Genomic DNA, 14,490 nt, shown 5'->3' with positions numbered 1-14,490 from the left:
CCAGACTTCTGCTTTAAACACTCCATAGATTTTAGCCACTCAGTACAGTTTCTAGAATGGTAGGCATATCTATCGGGTAATTCCATGAAAGAGCAAAGTTTGCGGATTTCAGTACCTTAATATGTGAAAATGTAAGGACTGGCAGTTCAGGAGAAAGCACATCTCTGAAAAGAAAAATAAAATGAAAGTAAATTGTTTTGTAATTTCAAAATAAAACAAATACTTAAAGAAAAAATATTCCAAAATGAATTGCTTTTTATTCTGCTGGTTCTGACATTTTACATACAACAGTAAAAGTGAAGGTAAAATTGGAGAAAATGTACCAACTGCTTTTTTTACTAAAATTATTTTTCTTTTAATCCAATAAATCCAGTTGGTTTGGGAATTCAATGTCTTCAATGATAAAGAATAAAAGAAGTTCAAGACTAAGGACTGATCAGTGAAAGAAATTTTAAATTGTTTACCATGTGGTAGGCTGAGATGAGTTAAATTCCCAAGGCATCTCTGTGGAAGCAAATTAAAAAAAAACCCTGCAAATACCTTATTTATGTGATTTCTCACCCTTTCTTAACCCTCCTTCAATGCTGATCGTAAAGAGATAGAATTGTAGTCCTGACTGAGCCCACACACAGGGACATAGGTTTTATTTCCCCACATATTTCACTTACACAGGATGCTCTTGGTATGGTACATCTATGTAAAGCTCATTGTTTGCACAAATAACAAAAAATGTGGTGATGCTATTCTCAGTCTCTACTCAAGAGGTCTGTTAGTAAACAACACTAACTAACTAACTAAACAGGGGAGGAGGGAGTGCTATGTGGGGATTAGTGATGGTCATGTGACTTGGTGTTCCACGTGACTTTCCAAGACCATATTTTAAAAGTCTGTGGCTCAGTGGGCTAGGTAGGGAGTGGAGGTATCACCTACAGTTGGTCTTTCTACGGTAACAAGCTTGATAAGACAGTCAGGAAAGCTGGTTGAACAGAACTGTGAAAAAGTCTAGGAGGTGCCTAGGGCCAGGACATCAAAAGACCCTGAGGATGGTACAATCAGAAGAAAATAACCTGGACAAAATAACATGGCTGGAAGTTGACACTTTCACTTAGCGAACTGGGATTTTCAGCAAAGGTGGGGAAAAGTCCCCATCTCCTCCTATAGCCCTCTACCAACAGGGTAAAAGGATTGCTGATCCTAGTAGGGGTCTAGAAAAGGAAGTGCAGTCCATCTTGAGTTAAAGACATTGTGTGGCCCTGTGAAGGTGGACCCTGAGCAACCATGGGAAGAACTGTGTGTTCTGAGGAAGGCCAGAAGATGATTTTGTGTCCATTAGACTTGTTTTGGCCCCTCCAGATGTGATGGAGGACTTGCATGACTTAGCCAAAGGGCTAAATCGTATCAGGGATCCAACACTGCTGAATCAGAGGACCACCAAAGAAAGAAAGTGGATGAACCCAGAGTAGGAACGATGATGCAGATACCCTCCTTGGCTTCCAACTGGGTAAAATGATAAGATATGAATGGCCATCCACACTGTTTTGCCCTTGCTACTTCTTTCTGGTAATACCCCTTCCTTGACTTCTTCTCTGCCCTGTCCCTAAATCTCTTACAGGCCTCTTCCTATCTCTATTCCACCTGCCTCTGACTGTTTTTTCAGCTCTCTAGCCTTCTGACAAGTCCAACCCTAGGCCATTCTTCCACTCCCCATCTTTCCAGCAAACCACAGGCTTATTCTTTTATAGACTTGGCTGGTTGCCTCACTCCCTCAGTCAGACAACTCCAAACAATCCCTCCTGCAGATATTTCCAGTGTTCCTGGTCTTATATGGCCAACCCTAAATTATGCTTGGAGACATAGCACCTGCTCTTAAAGATGCTCCCTGACTGTTACAGGCAGAAACAGAGAACCCCAAACTATTTGACCAAATATTGAGAGCTGAAAATTAGGTTACAAATTGAATAGGTTAAAAAAAAAGGGAGAGAGTGCTGGCCATAAAATGCTTTTTAAAAAAATTGTTTTCAGACACATCTGCCACCTATTACTTGGTATTAAAAACTAAAGAAATTTTCTTCCCTCTGCATCTTTTTACTCCTTTTATTCCACTCTAAACCAGCTGTAACACCTGTACCTGTAAGGGCTGTCAGAGATGTGCTACCAAATACTATTTTGGACTTACGCATGTAACACATTTCTCCCCTGTGACTGACTAACGGTGCTTGCCTTATGCTCGCTCCTGAAATTTCAACATGCATGTGCCACTGACTCCAGGTGGCTTCTCCTAAGCCAAATTTTTCTAAAGTAGATACTCTGTTTAAGAGCACCAAACTGTGGCTGATCAAGGACACTTGTCACACTCAAAGACCACCCGCAGATGTTCAAGAAAAAGGCAATATCCTGTAGGTTACTGCTGAGAATATCTGTAACAAAAAAACCGTGTAAGTTTGGGGGTGCACCTTGTTTGGTATTTTGTTTTTTGCTTTAAATAGATGACTGTTGCAGATAAATGGTCCATGTTGAGATGCATCTATTCTCTTCACAAAAACCATTTATCTTCTTCCTGAAGCAGTATCAAACAGAGGAGGGTCATGTCTCATGCTGTACTACTTATCAGTAAAAAAAAAAAGTGCAAATGAACAGAGAGTAATCAGAGCTGTAGGAACACAGGAGGATTCTGTAAGCAAAACATTGGTGTCCAATTTACACATTTTAGAAGGAAATAAGACCTTTATTTTGTCCCCCAAGAAAAGATAACTTTTCTTATATACAATCTGTCTGCTGTTTATGAAACCCCTCTGTTATACCCCGTTTACTCTACAGGATTTGGTATGCCAGCGAGATCAATGTCAACTACAGTAAACTGCAACTTTTAGCAGGATCCTAAACTTTGAGCACTCTGTCTCAGAATCCAATACTTTTATTCCTGTGGCACAGGAATGTGCTATTATAGGAGTGGGCAAACTACAGCTTGTGGGCCAGATCAAGCTCGTGAGCTGTTTTAAGTTGGCCTGCAAGCTGCACCATGCGGCTTGGCCCTGCTCCGGCCGGGGCACTGGGTTGGGAGCCACACCATATGCTCGGCTCTGCACCAGCATTCTGGCCGGGGCACTGACCACATGGCTTGGCCCTGCACCAGTGCTCCGGCCAGGTCGCTGGGTCAGGGGCCGGACCATGCAGCTCGGCCCCACTTCGGCCGGGGCACTGGGTCGGGGACCGGACTACGCAGCTCGGCCCTGCTCCAGCCGGGGTGCTGGGTCGGGGGCTGGACCACGCGGCTTGGCCCTGCTTTCGCCAGGAGCCACACCATATGGCTCGGCCCTGCTCTGGCGCTCCAGCCAGGGCGCTGGGTCAGGTCAGGGACTGTACCACTCTGCTCAGCCCCACTCCGGCAGGGGCACTGGGTTGGGGGCCGGACCACACAGCTCGGCCCCATTCCAGCCGGGGCACTAGGTCAGGAACCACACTGCATGGCTCAGCCCTGCACCAGCGCTCCGGCCAGGGCACAGGGTCAGGGACTTGACCACATGGCTCGGCCCCGCTCTGGCGCTCCAGCAGGGGCGCTGGGTCGAGGACTGGATCATGCAGCTCAGCCCCACTCCAGCCAGAGCGCTGGGGCTGGGGCCACACCACGTGGCTCTGCCCCCCCCGCCAGCGCTCCCGCCGGGGCGCTGGGTCGAGGACTGGACCACGCAGCTCAGCCCTGCTCCAGCCAGAGCGCTGGGGTGGGGGGCCACACTACATGGCTCTGGCCCCCTCAGTGCTCCAGCTGGGGTGCAGAGTCAGGGGCCGCACCACGCGGCTCTCAGAAGCTGTGGCATGGCCCTGCTCTGGCTCCTATACACTCCAATGGGAGCTGCAGGGGCAACGTCTGTGGATTGGGCAGGGTACAGAGCCGCCTGACCATGCCTCCACATAGGAGCCGGAAAAGGTACATGCCATTGCTTCCAGGAGCCACTTGAGGTAAGCACCGCACGGCACCTGCACCCCCTGAGCCTCTCCTCATGCCCTAGCCCTGATCCCCCTCCTTCTCTCCAAACCCCTCGATCCTAGCCCGGTGCACCCTACTGCACCCCAAACCTCTCAGCCCCACCCCAGAGCCTGCACCCCTTCCTGCACCCCTGCCCCAGCCCTGATCCCCCCCACCCTCAAAACCCCTCGGTCCCAGCCATGAGCATCCTCCTACACCCCAAACTCCTCACTCCCAGCCCCATCTCAGAGCCCACATCCCCTTCCATACCCCAAACCCCAATTTTGTGAGCATTCATGGCCCATCATACAATTTCTGTTCCCCGATGTGGCCCCTGGACCCAAAAGTTTGCCCACCCCTGTGCTATTATATACCAACCCTTTTTATAGTGTCTTTCATCAGTAGAGCTGAAAACAATGGTCAGAAAACAAAAACCTATACAGTTGTTATACCCATTTTATAGCTAGAGAAACAGACTCAGAAAGGTTAAAGTGTGGCCATAAAAGGACTATGAAGATATTTTGCACAACATATCTGCTCCTTGTGTTCAGAATTATATCTACTTCTTTTACTGACAAATCGACATCTTACTATTCTTCTTAAATACAGGAGAAATGCAGCTTTGGAAAAGGAAAACTGATTCTTTTCTGGGTCATGATTCATCTGGTATAGTGTAGACACATTAAATGCAAATTTTGAAGAAAGTAAACACTAAGCTTAATATGTGTTATAATTGTTACTAATTACATCTTACAGTAAAAACAAAAATCTACTTTACTTTTCACTACTTATGCTTCTTTTTTCCATTTATCTCCACATGGCCAACGAAAAGCCACTTAATCAGTTTTACTGCCAGGTTCTTAGTGCTGCAATATTTGCATTTCAGCCACTGGAGTAGATTGTTTTAAAATGATTTTATCAATGTTTTAAACAAATGAATAGTTCAACTGCAGGCTTACAAAAATTTGTTTTCATAATATTTAAATTTTACGCCAAAGTTAACTGCACTCCCTTAACTTTATATTTTGAGGTTTAGAAAACATCTTGGTTTGGACAAAGGTTGTCAGTTCTCACCACCTCTACCTCCATTTGGTTACACCTAATCCAGACAGAAACAGATCTCTATGCTCACCCTACTTTAACAATGGGAACTACACTCACATTCAAACCTCCCTATTCACAAACACAAGCGTTATCTGCACAATGCTCTAGATACTGTTAATACAAAGAACTGGAGAGTCTTTCCAAACATGTTTTCTGACTCAGGGTATGGCTACACTTGCACTTCAAAGCGCTTTGAAGTTTCGAGTGTGGTCACAGCGCCAGCACTGGGAGAGAGCTCTCCCAGTGCTGCATGTACTCCACATCCTCTACAGGTGAAGCCTGCAGCGCTGGGAGCCGCACTGCCAGCGCTGTCGCACTGTTTGCACTGAGGCTTTACAGCGCTGCATCTTGTAGCGCTCGGGGGTGTGTGTTTTTTTCACACCCGAGTGCGAAAGTTGCAGCGCTGTAAAGCGCCAGCCATGGCCTAAGGGTTTGGCTACACTTGCAGCTGTACAGCACTAGGAGTTAAACTGTCTTCGGACAGCTGTGTAGGGAAAGCGCTGCAGTGTGGCCACACTGACAGTTACCAGCACTGCAGTGTGGCCGCATTTGCAGCTGTGTTGGGAGTGGTGCATTATGGGCAGCTATCCCAGCGTTCACGTGGCTGCAACGTGCTTTTCAAAAGAGGGGGGTGGGGTGGAGTGTGACAGGGAGCGTTAGAGAGAGAGTGAGTGGATTTTTGGAGCCGACACTGTGTCAGCACCCTGCCTTGCAAATTCCGACCACTTCCCCACCCCTCTCTCATTCACTCTTACATGCAAATAGCCTTCAGACCAGATAAGCAGCTGCTCCGAGGGACTCCCTCCTCCACCCCCTAGCCATGCTGTTTCTCTCCTCAAGCAAACACTAGCTGTGGACATTCCCTGCCTGCCTCTGCTCGAGCATACAATTGCTGTGTTTGCTTTTTAGACAAGCAGCTCAGCTCCGGGAGCCCCGAGTTCACAACAAAACAAAGAGAGGCATCATAACAAAACAAAGAGAGGTTTTTAGTTAAAAGCATTATGGGAAAATTCCGGAGGTCAGTTATGGTGCAGTAAGATTAATCACTGTTTACACTGGCACTCCAGCGCTGCAGCACCAGCGCTGTTCTCTTTATTCCTCTCGTCCATGTGGAGTACAAGCAGCACTGCAGCCAGAGAGATACAGCGCTGTATGTGCCTTGCCAGTGTGGATGGGGAGTAAGTTACAGCACTGTAAAGCCACCACCAGCACTGTAATTCTCAAGTGTAGCCAAGCCCTAAGATAGTTTTTTGTTTTGTTTTTACAGTTGTGATCTAGCTATCTCAGGGGGCTATTCGTGCTGCTAGTATCAAATGATTACAGACTGTGGATCTCTTTTGCGGGTGGCAACAGACCTAGAGAACAGATAGTCTTCCTACCCGGTTTTCCTCCTGTTCGCATCCTATTGGCTAGCTACAATCACTGAGGGAAGGGTAGGATTCATGCCCTCCTCCACAGCTGCTGACAAAATACTCCACTACATATTGCTTACAGAAATATTAAAATGCAACACTTCTATTCTTGGGAAAACAAGAGCATCCTTTTCATCAGCATGTGAATTTGTTCCTAACACCTCTGTACTTAGGCATTCTGACCTAAAATTCAATTTGTTTGCTAAAGTGTTCCAATCTATTTAATTTTAAAGGCACTGTTCATTTCCCCATGTTTGCCTGCCACCCTATTTGTTTGTTTGTTTTTTAATCCTTAAGAAATGAAGACTGTGCAAATCATTCAAGATGTGAAATTAAAGTGTTAAGCCTGAAAAGATTTACAAATAAGTACCTAGGCTGATGGTCACATCAGAATAGCAGCTAATGTTTACAATTGCTTTCCTGCACATAAACATGAGGTGCGCGTGCATGAGTGAATCCTTTGTGTTCGCTAATCCTATTCAAAGCCTATAGTATGCCTAGCCATGCACGCACACCCAGTTCCCACCCTCGTGCGCTTGGCCATGCCTAAAGAGTGAAAGTGTAAACAAAAGCTGGTCCTTTAGAGTAAACACCGTAGTTGCTTTGTTTCTCAATGTAAAATATTAATAATTTGGAGGAAGAGAGACTACGTTATAAAATACTTCAGAATGGTCTTGAGGTAGATTTAAAGAAATGCACCTAGCCTCACTTTAGTGTCCCTTTAACTTAATAAAACATTTGCTTTAAAAAAGCCAGGATTTTTTTGCTTTGGTATCTTTTTCATTAAACTCTTCTGCCTATTATTTAATTGCTTTCCATCCTTAACCTGTTTTTTTCTCCTGGATTCTGTATCTGTCAAAAGACTAAGAATGACCACCACCAGAAAAAAAACAAATACAGAAAAGAACACAGCCTCTCGCAAATACCTAACTGGTGCTGTCTGCCTCCTTTTACAATTTGTTATCTCCATTTTTCAAATTATAATATGTACTCCTCTTGCCAAAAAAAAAAAAAAAAAAGCCACACAGTGAAATAATTTGGTACAGAGAAATACACTATGAGTTAAAGACAACCCCTTTTGAAGGGCAATGGATGCTCATCCTAGAGTAATCAGTGTGTCCAACTACCTAGTTTTCATAACTTCCATCTTCTAATGGCTAGCAATGGCTTAAATTTTTTTCACTGCAGTCTGGAGTTTTCTCTTTTTCAGCTAAAAGTTCACTGTACAGACAAACAGTGGTTGCCTTAAAAGCTTTTCAATTACTTATGCAATTGACAGGTCAACTGTATCTTAGAGATTCCTGGCCAGAGTTCCTCCTCTTTCCCCAACCCTTTTTTGGGCTATGTCTAGACTACATACCACTGGCAGCAGCATGTAGAGTACATGTAGCTATGAAAAGCAGACTGCATCCACGCTGCATTCACTGAAGCAGGCAAATGGCTCCAGCAACAGGGAGCTAATGGAGTCTTTTCTCAATGCCTCCTCACTGCCAGAACCTTTCCTAGCTGGGGAAATCTTTTTCTGTAGCCGGGAAAGGCTACAGTAGCAGGGAGGCAGCGGGGACACTATGCCGCTAAAAATAGCAGTGCATGGCTTAGGCAAGTAGAGAACACAGAGGTACGTACTCACACACACATCCACAAACTTCAGTTGTAGCTTTACTCTGCTTACCTAAGCCATACCCCACACACACAACCAACTTAGCTATGTCAACACAACTCTTAGCATAGACCCAGTTATGCTGGAAAAAAAGAACTCTTTTTCTAGTATAAACTGCTATCTCTATTCCAGCAAACCCCTTTGGGTATAACAAGGTCTAAGTGCCTCCCTTATTCACTTCTCTGATTTAGAGCTATATGGTCATCAGTAGCAATCAAATCAAAATCTCTGGCAAACTAATTTCCCAATGAGAGCTCAACATTTGAAGCAGTTTGACACTGCATTTTCACTATCCTTTCAAGATCAGCAGCGACATAAACTTGAAATCTTATCAGTTTGGGGGGGTGGATTGATAGACCATCTTCAATCCTGCCACTATTTCTAGTGACACTCCTATGTAACATACAGGTTCACATCTGACTAAATAAACAGCATAGTTAACTGTAATCTCTGGAGTTAGCTGGTGTACATATATGGAGCCCAAACATATGCTGTAGTAGAATATAATGCCTGCTGTTATAATGTAATGACACACATTCCACAGAGTGCCAGCTCGGTGTCTCTCTGTTTAGGTCTCTGGCGTAAGCATTTCCAGTCCTAGAGGCTTCTAGACTAGGGGTCTCAAACACGCAGCGGTGTGCCCCGCCAAGCTCCCATGCCCCCGCTGCCCCTCTGCCTACCTGTGGGATTGCCCCCTGTGGCTTGCAAGCCCCGTGCCGCTGTCTGAAGCAGCTGGCAGCATGCCCCTTCAGTCCAGAGGGCTCCTGCATTGCCTCCTTCCAGGCACCGCCCCCTACAGCTCCCATTGGCCGGGAACAGGGAACGCAGCCAATGGGAGCTTTGTGGGAGGTACCTAGAGGCACTGCAAGAGCAGCGCATGCACAGAACCCTGAGCCCCTCCCCCTCAGGCTGCAGGGACACGGTTCCAGCTGCTTCCTGGAACCGAGTAGCTGTGGGCCGGGGGCCAGGGTGGGCAGGCAGGCTGGGAGTCTGCCCTGGCCCCAGTGCGCGCCACTGCCACCCCGGAGTTGCTCTAGGTAAGCGGTGCCAGGATGGAGCCTGCACCCCAACTCCCTGCCCTGAGCCCCCGCCACATCCCACACCCCTTCTGCACCCCAACCCCCTGCCCTGAGCCCTCTGCCGCATCCTGCACCCGTCCTGCACTCCCTGCCCTGAGCCACCTGCCGCACCCCTCACCCTCTTGCACCCCACCCACCAACACCCAGCCCTGAGCCCCCTGCCACACCCTGCATACCACCTGCACTCCCGAGGGGCAGTGCTAGGCTGGGGACTTCGGGAAAAGGGGTTGGATTGGGGCAGGGAAGGGGTAGAAAGATGTGGTGTAGTAGCAGGGCCTAATGGAAGGGGGGGAGTGGGGGCAGGGCCGGGGGCAGTGAGCGGGGGTGTCAGTGATGTGGCCCTCGGTTCAATGCACTAGTCCTCATGCGGCCCTAGTGGACATTTGAGTTTGAGACCCCTATTCTAGACCATGTCTTTGTTGATGGAATTGGCTGAGGACAGGCTAAATCTTTACAGTTATGAGTTTCTTTGGTATGTGTTAACTCGAATTATGTTCTTATACACGTGAATCACCACAGCGCCCCAGCAGTTTAGCTATAACACTTTCAATGGCACTAAGTTGTTCCTTTAGCACTCAAAGAAGAGCATTACATTGCTCAATTATCAGTGTGCTGTCTGTCACTGAAAGTAGCTCTCCTACCCCCATACTTCTAAGCTCCAGAGAGTCAATGGGGGAGCGTGTGAAAAAGCAAAGAAGGGAGAGGGACCTGGAGAGACATTAACCCTTAACTATCTGTTTATCACATGCCCCCCAAATCGCAGACAGTGGGGAACCTCACTGGCGGTGATTTCTTCCTATAACTTTAGAATAAACAGATTAATACAACACATGTACCTTTACATATACTACTAAGTATGTAAACTACAAGACTTTCTACATTTTAAGGACAAATTTCAACCAGTGGATTCTGGGAAACTTTCACGAGAGAATGCATCAGCTACTTTGTTAGAAGCTCCTGCAATGTGTTGAATTTCAAAATCAAAATCTTGGAGAGCTAAACTCCATCGAAGCAGTTTTTTGTTGTTTCCCTTGGCAGTATGAAGCCACTTTAGCGCAGCATGGTCAGTTTGTAGCTAGAACCGCCGTCCCCAAACGTACGGGCATAGCTTTTCCAGGGCATACACAATGGCGTAGCATTCCTTTTCACTGACTGACCAGTGACTTTCCCTCTCAGACAGTTTCTTGCTGAGAAACATGACAGGATGGAAGTTGTGATCCAGTCCTTCGTGCATGAGAACTGCTCCTATACCACGCTCAGATGCATCTGTGCTTACTAGGAATGGTTTGTCAAAGTCCGGGGCCTTGCACAAGGTCCGACATGAGCGTTGTCTTAAGCTGGGTAAAGGCCTTTTGACACTCATTAGTCCACTTGACTGCATTCGGCTGGGTCTTTTTGGTCAGGTCGGTCAGTGGGGCAACGATTTGGCTGTAGTGTGGTACAAATCGCCTGTAATACCCGGTCAAGCCTAAGAAGGATTGGACCTGTTTCTTGGACTTTGGGACAGGCCACTTTTGGATAGCATCCACCTTGGCCTGTAGGGGATTTATGGTTCCTCGACCCACCTGGTGTCCCAGGTAAGTTACTCTGTTTTGGCCCATTTGACACTTTTTGGCCTTAACAGTTAGTCCGGCCTGCCTGATGCGCTCAAAAACCTTTTCCAGGTGTTCTAGGTGTTCGGCCCAGGAGTCAGAAAAAAATGGCCACATCATCAAGGTAGGCAACTGCATATTCGCCCAGTCCTGCTAGTAGACCATCTACCAGCCTCTGGAAGGTGGCGGGTGCATTTCGCAGCCCAAAAGGAAGCACATTAAATTCATACACCCCTGCATTCGTGATGAATGCTGACCTCTCTTTGGCAGGGTCATCTAGCAGTACTTGCCAGTACCCCTTGGTTAAGTCTATTGTAGAGATGAACTGGGCACATCCCAACTTTTCCAATAGCTCATCGGTGCGTGGCATTGGATAGCTGTCTGGACGAGTTACCGCATTTAGCTTACAGTAGTCCATGCAAAAGCGTATTTCCCCATCTGGTTTGGGTACCAGAACCACTGGAGATGCCCATGCACTGGTAGATGGGCGGATTATACCCATCTGTAGCATGTTCTGGATCTCCCGTTCTATAGCAGCTTGGGCATGAGGAGACACTCGGTAGGGTGGTGTTCTAATGGGGTGAGCATTACCTGTGTCAATGGAGTGGTTTGCCCATTCAGTCCGTCCTGGGGTGGCTGAGAACAAGGGGGCAAAGCTAATGCACAGCTCCTTGATTTGTTGCTGCTGCAGATGTTCCAGTGTGGTTGAGAGGTTCACCTCTTCCACGCCACCGTCTTTTTTCCCTTCGTAGTAGACACCGTCAGGCCACTCAGCGTCATCTCCTCCCTGGACTGTAAACTGACAAACCTGTAAGTCTCTGGAATAAAAGGGCTTGAGAGAATTAACATGGTACACTCTGGGCTTTAGGGAGGAATTGGGAAAGGCTATGAGGTAGTTAATAGCTCCCAGGCGCTCTTGGACCGTGAATGGCCCTTCCCATGACGCTTCCATCTTATGGGCCTGTTGCACCTTCAAGACCATAACCTGGTCTCCTACCTTGAAGGATCGCTCTCTGGTATGTCTGTCATACCAGGCCTTTTGCTCTTCCTGAGCATCCTTTAGGTTTTCTTTAGCAAGGGCTAAAGAGTGTTGGAGGGTGCTTTGTAGGTTGCTTACAAAGTCCAGAATATTAGTCCCTGGAGAAGGCGTAAACCCCTCCCATTGCTGCTTTACCAACTGTAATGGCCCCTTAGCCTCGTGGCCATACACAAGTTCAAAAGGTGAAAACCCTAAACTGGGATGTGGTACAGCCCTGCAGGCAAAAAGTAACTGCTGCAACACTAGGTCCCAGTCATTGGAGTGGTCATTGACGAATTTACGTATCATGGCCCCCAAAGTCCCATTAAACCTTTCCACCAGGCCATTGGTTTGATGGTGGTACGGGGTGGCAACCAAGCGGTTCACCCCATGAGTTTCCCACAGTTTTTTCATGGTCCCTGCCAGGAGATTAGATCCTGAATCTGTAAGGATGTCGGAGGGCCAACCTACCCTGGCAAAAATGTCTATTAGGGCCTGGCACACAGCGTTAGCCCTGGTGTTGCCTAGAGCTACTGCTTCCGGCCATCGGGTAGCAAAGTCCATGAAAGGCAGTATGTACTGCTTTCCTCTGGGTGTCTTTTTTGGGAAAGGACCCAGAATATCCACAGCTACTCACTGAAATGGGACCACAATTATGGGGAGTGGCTGGAGAGGGGCCTTGACCTGGTCTTGGGGTTTTCCCACTCTTTGGCACAACCCACAAGACCGGACATACTTGGCAACGTCCTTGCCCATCCCCTCCCAGTGGAAGCACTTCCCCAACCGGTCCTTGGTTCTGTTCACTCTAGCATGGCCACTGGGATGATTATGGGCTAAGCTTAAGAGCTTTTCCCGGTACTTAGTTGGAACCACCAACTGTTTTTGCGGATGGCAGTCTTCCTGGTGTCCACCAGAAAGAGTCTCCTTGTATAAAAGTCCTTGTTCTAAAACAAACCGGGATCAATTAGAAGAGCTGAGAGGCGGTGGGGTGCTCCGTGCTGCCGCCCAAGCTTTCTGAAGGCTGTCATCTGCTTCCTGCTCAGTCTGGAACTGTTCCCTTGAAGCTGGAGACACCAGTTCTTCCTTAGACTGGGGACTTGGGCTTGGTCCCTCTGGAAGCGATGTAGGTGATGGGGTTGTTTCCACTGCTGGTGAGCCGCTTTCCGCTGGTGCACCAGGGGTTATTTCAGGCGCTGGCTGAGCCTCTTGGGTGTGGTTGTCTGCTGCTTCTGCCAGTTCAGGCTCGCTGATGCCCTCTGGCGTTGGGGTTGGAGACGGATTTGCAAGCACTGTTGTCAGTGCTGGCAACAGTTCTGGTGCTGGCTGTTTTTCCAGTTCCTGGTCTGGGACTGGAATCACTGTGGCTGTTTCAGTTGTTGGCATGGGATCCAGGTCCACTACCCCGGTCTGGGTCTCTGGTAACACAGACGGGGCGTCAGTGGACGGCTCAGGAACAGGAATGGATCTGGAAGCTTGCCTGGTTTGGCTATGTGTAACCATTCCCACTCTCTTGGCCCGCTTCACCTGGTTGGCCAAGTCTTCCCCCAGTAGCATGGGGATGGAATAATTGTCTTAGACTGCAAAAGTCCACATTCCTGATCAGCCTTTGTACTGGACAGGCAGTTCAGCTGTAGGCAAGTCTACAGCTTGTGACATGAAGGGGTAAATTGTCACTTGGGCCTTTGGGTTGATGAATTTGGGGTCGATGACGGATTGGTGGATAGCTGACACTTGTGCCCTTGTGTCTCTCCACGCAGTAACCTTTTTCCGCCCACTCTCAAAATTTCCCTTCGCTCTAAGGGTATTTGAGAGGCATCTGGGCCTGGGGATCTTTGGTGTGATGGTGGTGTAATGAACTGCACTTGGTTGGGGTTCTTTGGGCAGTTGGCCTTTGTATGTCCCAGTTCATTACACTTGAAGCATCTTCCAGCTGACTGGTCACTGGGTCGAGATGGGTTACTGGAGATTGGTGAGGTAAAAGAATAGGGCGTCTGTGGCTTTCTTTGGGTTGTCAGTGGGGTCTTTGGCTGCCCTCAGTTGTAGGGTTTATTGTCGGTGTGCCCCCTGGGGTATTCGCTCCCCTTGACAGTAGGTTTTTTCTTTTCTGCCACTTCCATCCATTTGGCTCCCATCTCCCCCACCTCAATTACCGTTTTGGGCTTTCCATCTAGGATGTACCTTTCTATTTCCTCAGAAACACCATCTAAGAACTGCTCCATTTGTATCAGGAGGTGCAGCTCGTCCAGATTGTTAACCTTTGTTCCTGATATCCAGGCTTCGTAATTCTTTGCAATGTGGTAGGTGTGTCGGGGGAATGACACATCTGGTTCCCATTTTAGGGCTCTGAACCGCCGACGGGCATGTTCAGGTGTTATCCCCATTCTGTATTTGGCCTTGGTTTGAAAAAGTTTATAATCGTTCATTTTCTCCTTAGGCATTTCAGCCGCCACCTCTGCTAAGGGTCCACTGAGCAGTGGCCTGAATTCTACCATGTACTGGTCTTCAGAGATGCTGTACCCAAGGCAGGCTCTTTCAAAATTTTCTAAGAAGGCCTCAGTGTCATCACCTGCCTCCTAGGTGGGATATTTCTTGTGCTGCGGAACCATTATTGGTGAAGGGTTGTTAGGATTGGCTGGGTTCTGTTGCTTAGCCTTTTCTAAT

The 14,490-nt window shown here is 47.7% G+C and overlaps 1 protein-coding gene across 1 annotated transcript in view; it reads right to left on the bottom strand.

The window, feature by feature from the left end:
• Positions 1–14,490, bottom strand: part of TEX9 (testis expressed 9) — a 55,132-nt gene that overhangs the window by 28,408 nt on the left and 12,234 nt on the right. Inside the window, exon 6 of the mRNA XM_030578239.1 lies at positions 116–164. Coding sequence (XP_030434099.1) covers positions 116–164 — 49 coding nt within the window. The remainder of the gene's footprint in view (positions 1–115; positions 165–14,490) is intronic.

Source organism: Gopherus evgoodei, chromosome 10, assembly GCF_007399415.2.
Source record: "Gopherus evgoodei ecotype Sinaloan lineage chromosome 10, rGopEvg1_v1.p, whole genome shotgun sequence".
In the NCBI taxonomy this organism is placed as follows: domain Eukaryota; kingdom Metazoa; phylum Chordata; order Testudines; family Testudinidae; genus Gopherus; species Gopherus evgoodei.
This window is presented reverse-complemented; position numbering and strand designations above follow the sequence as displayed.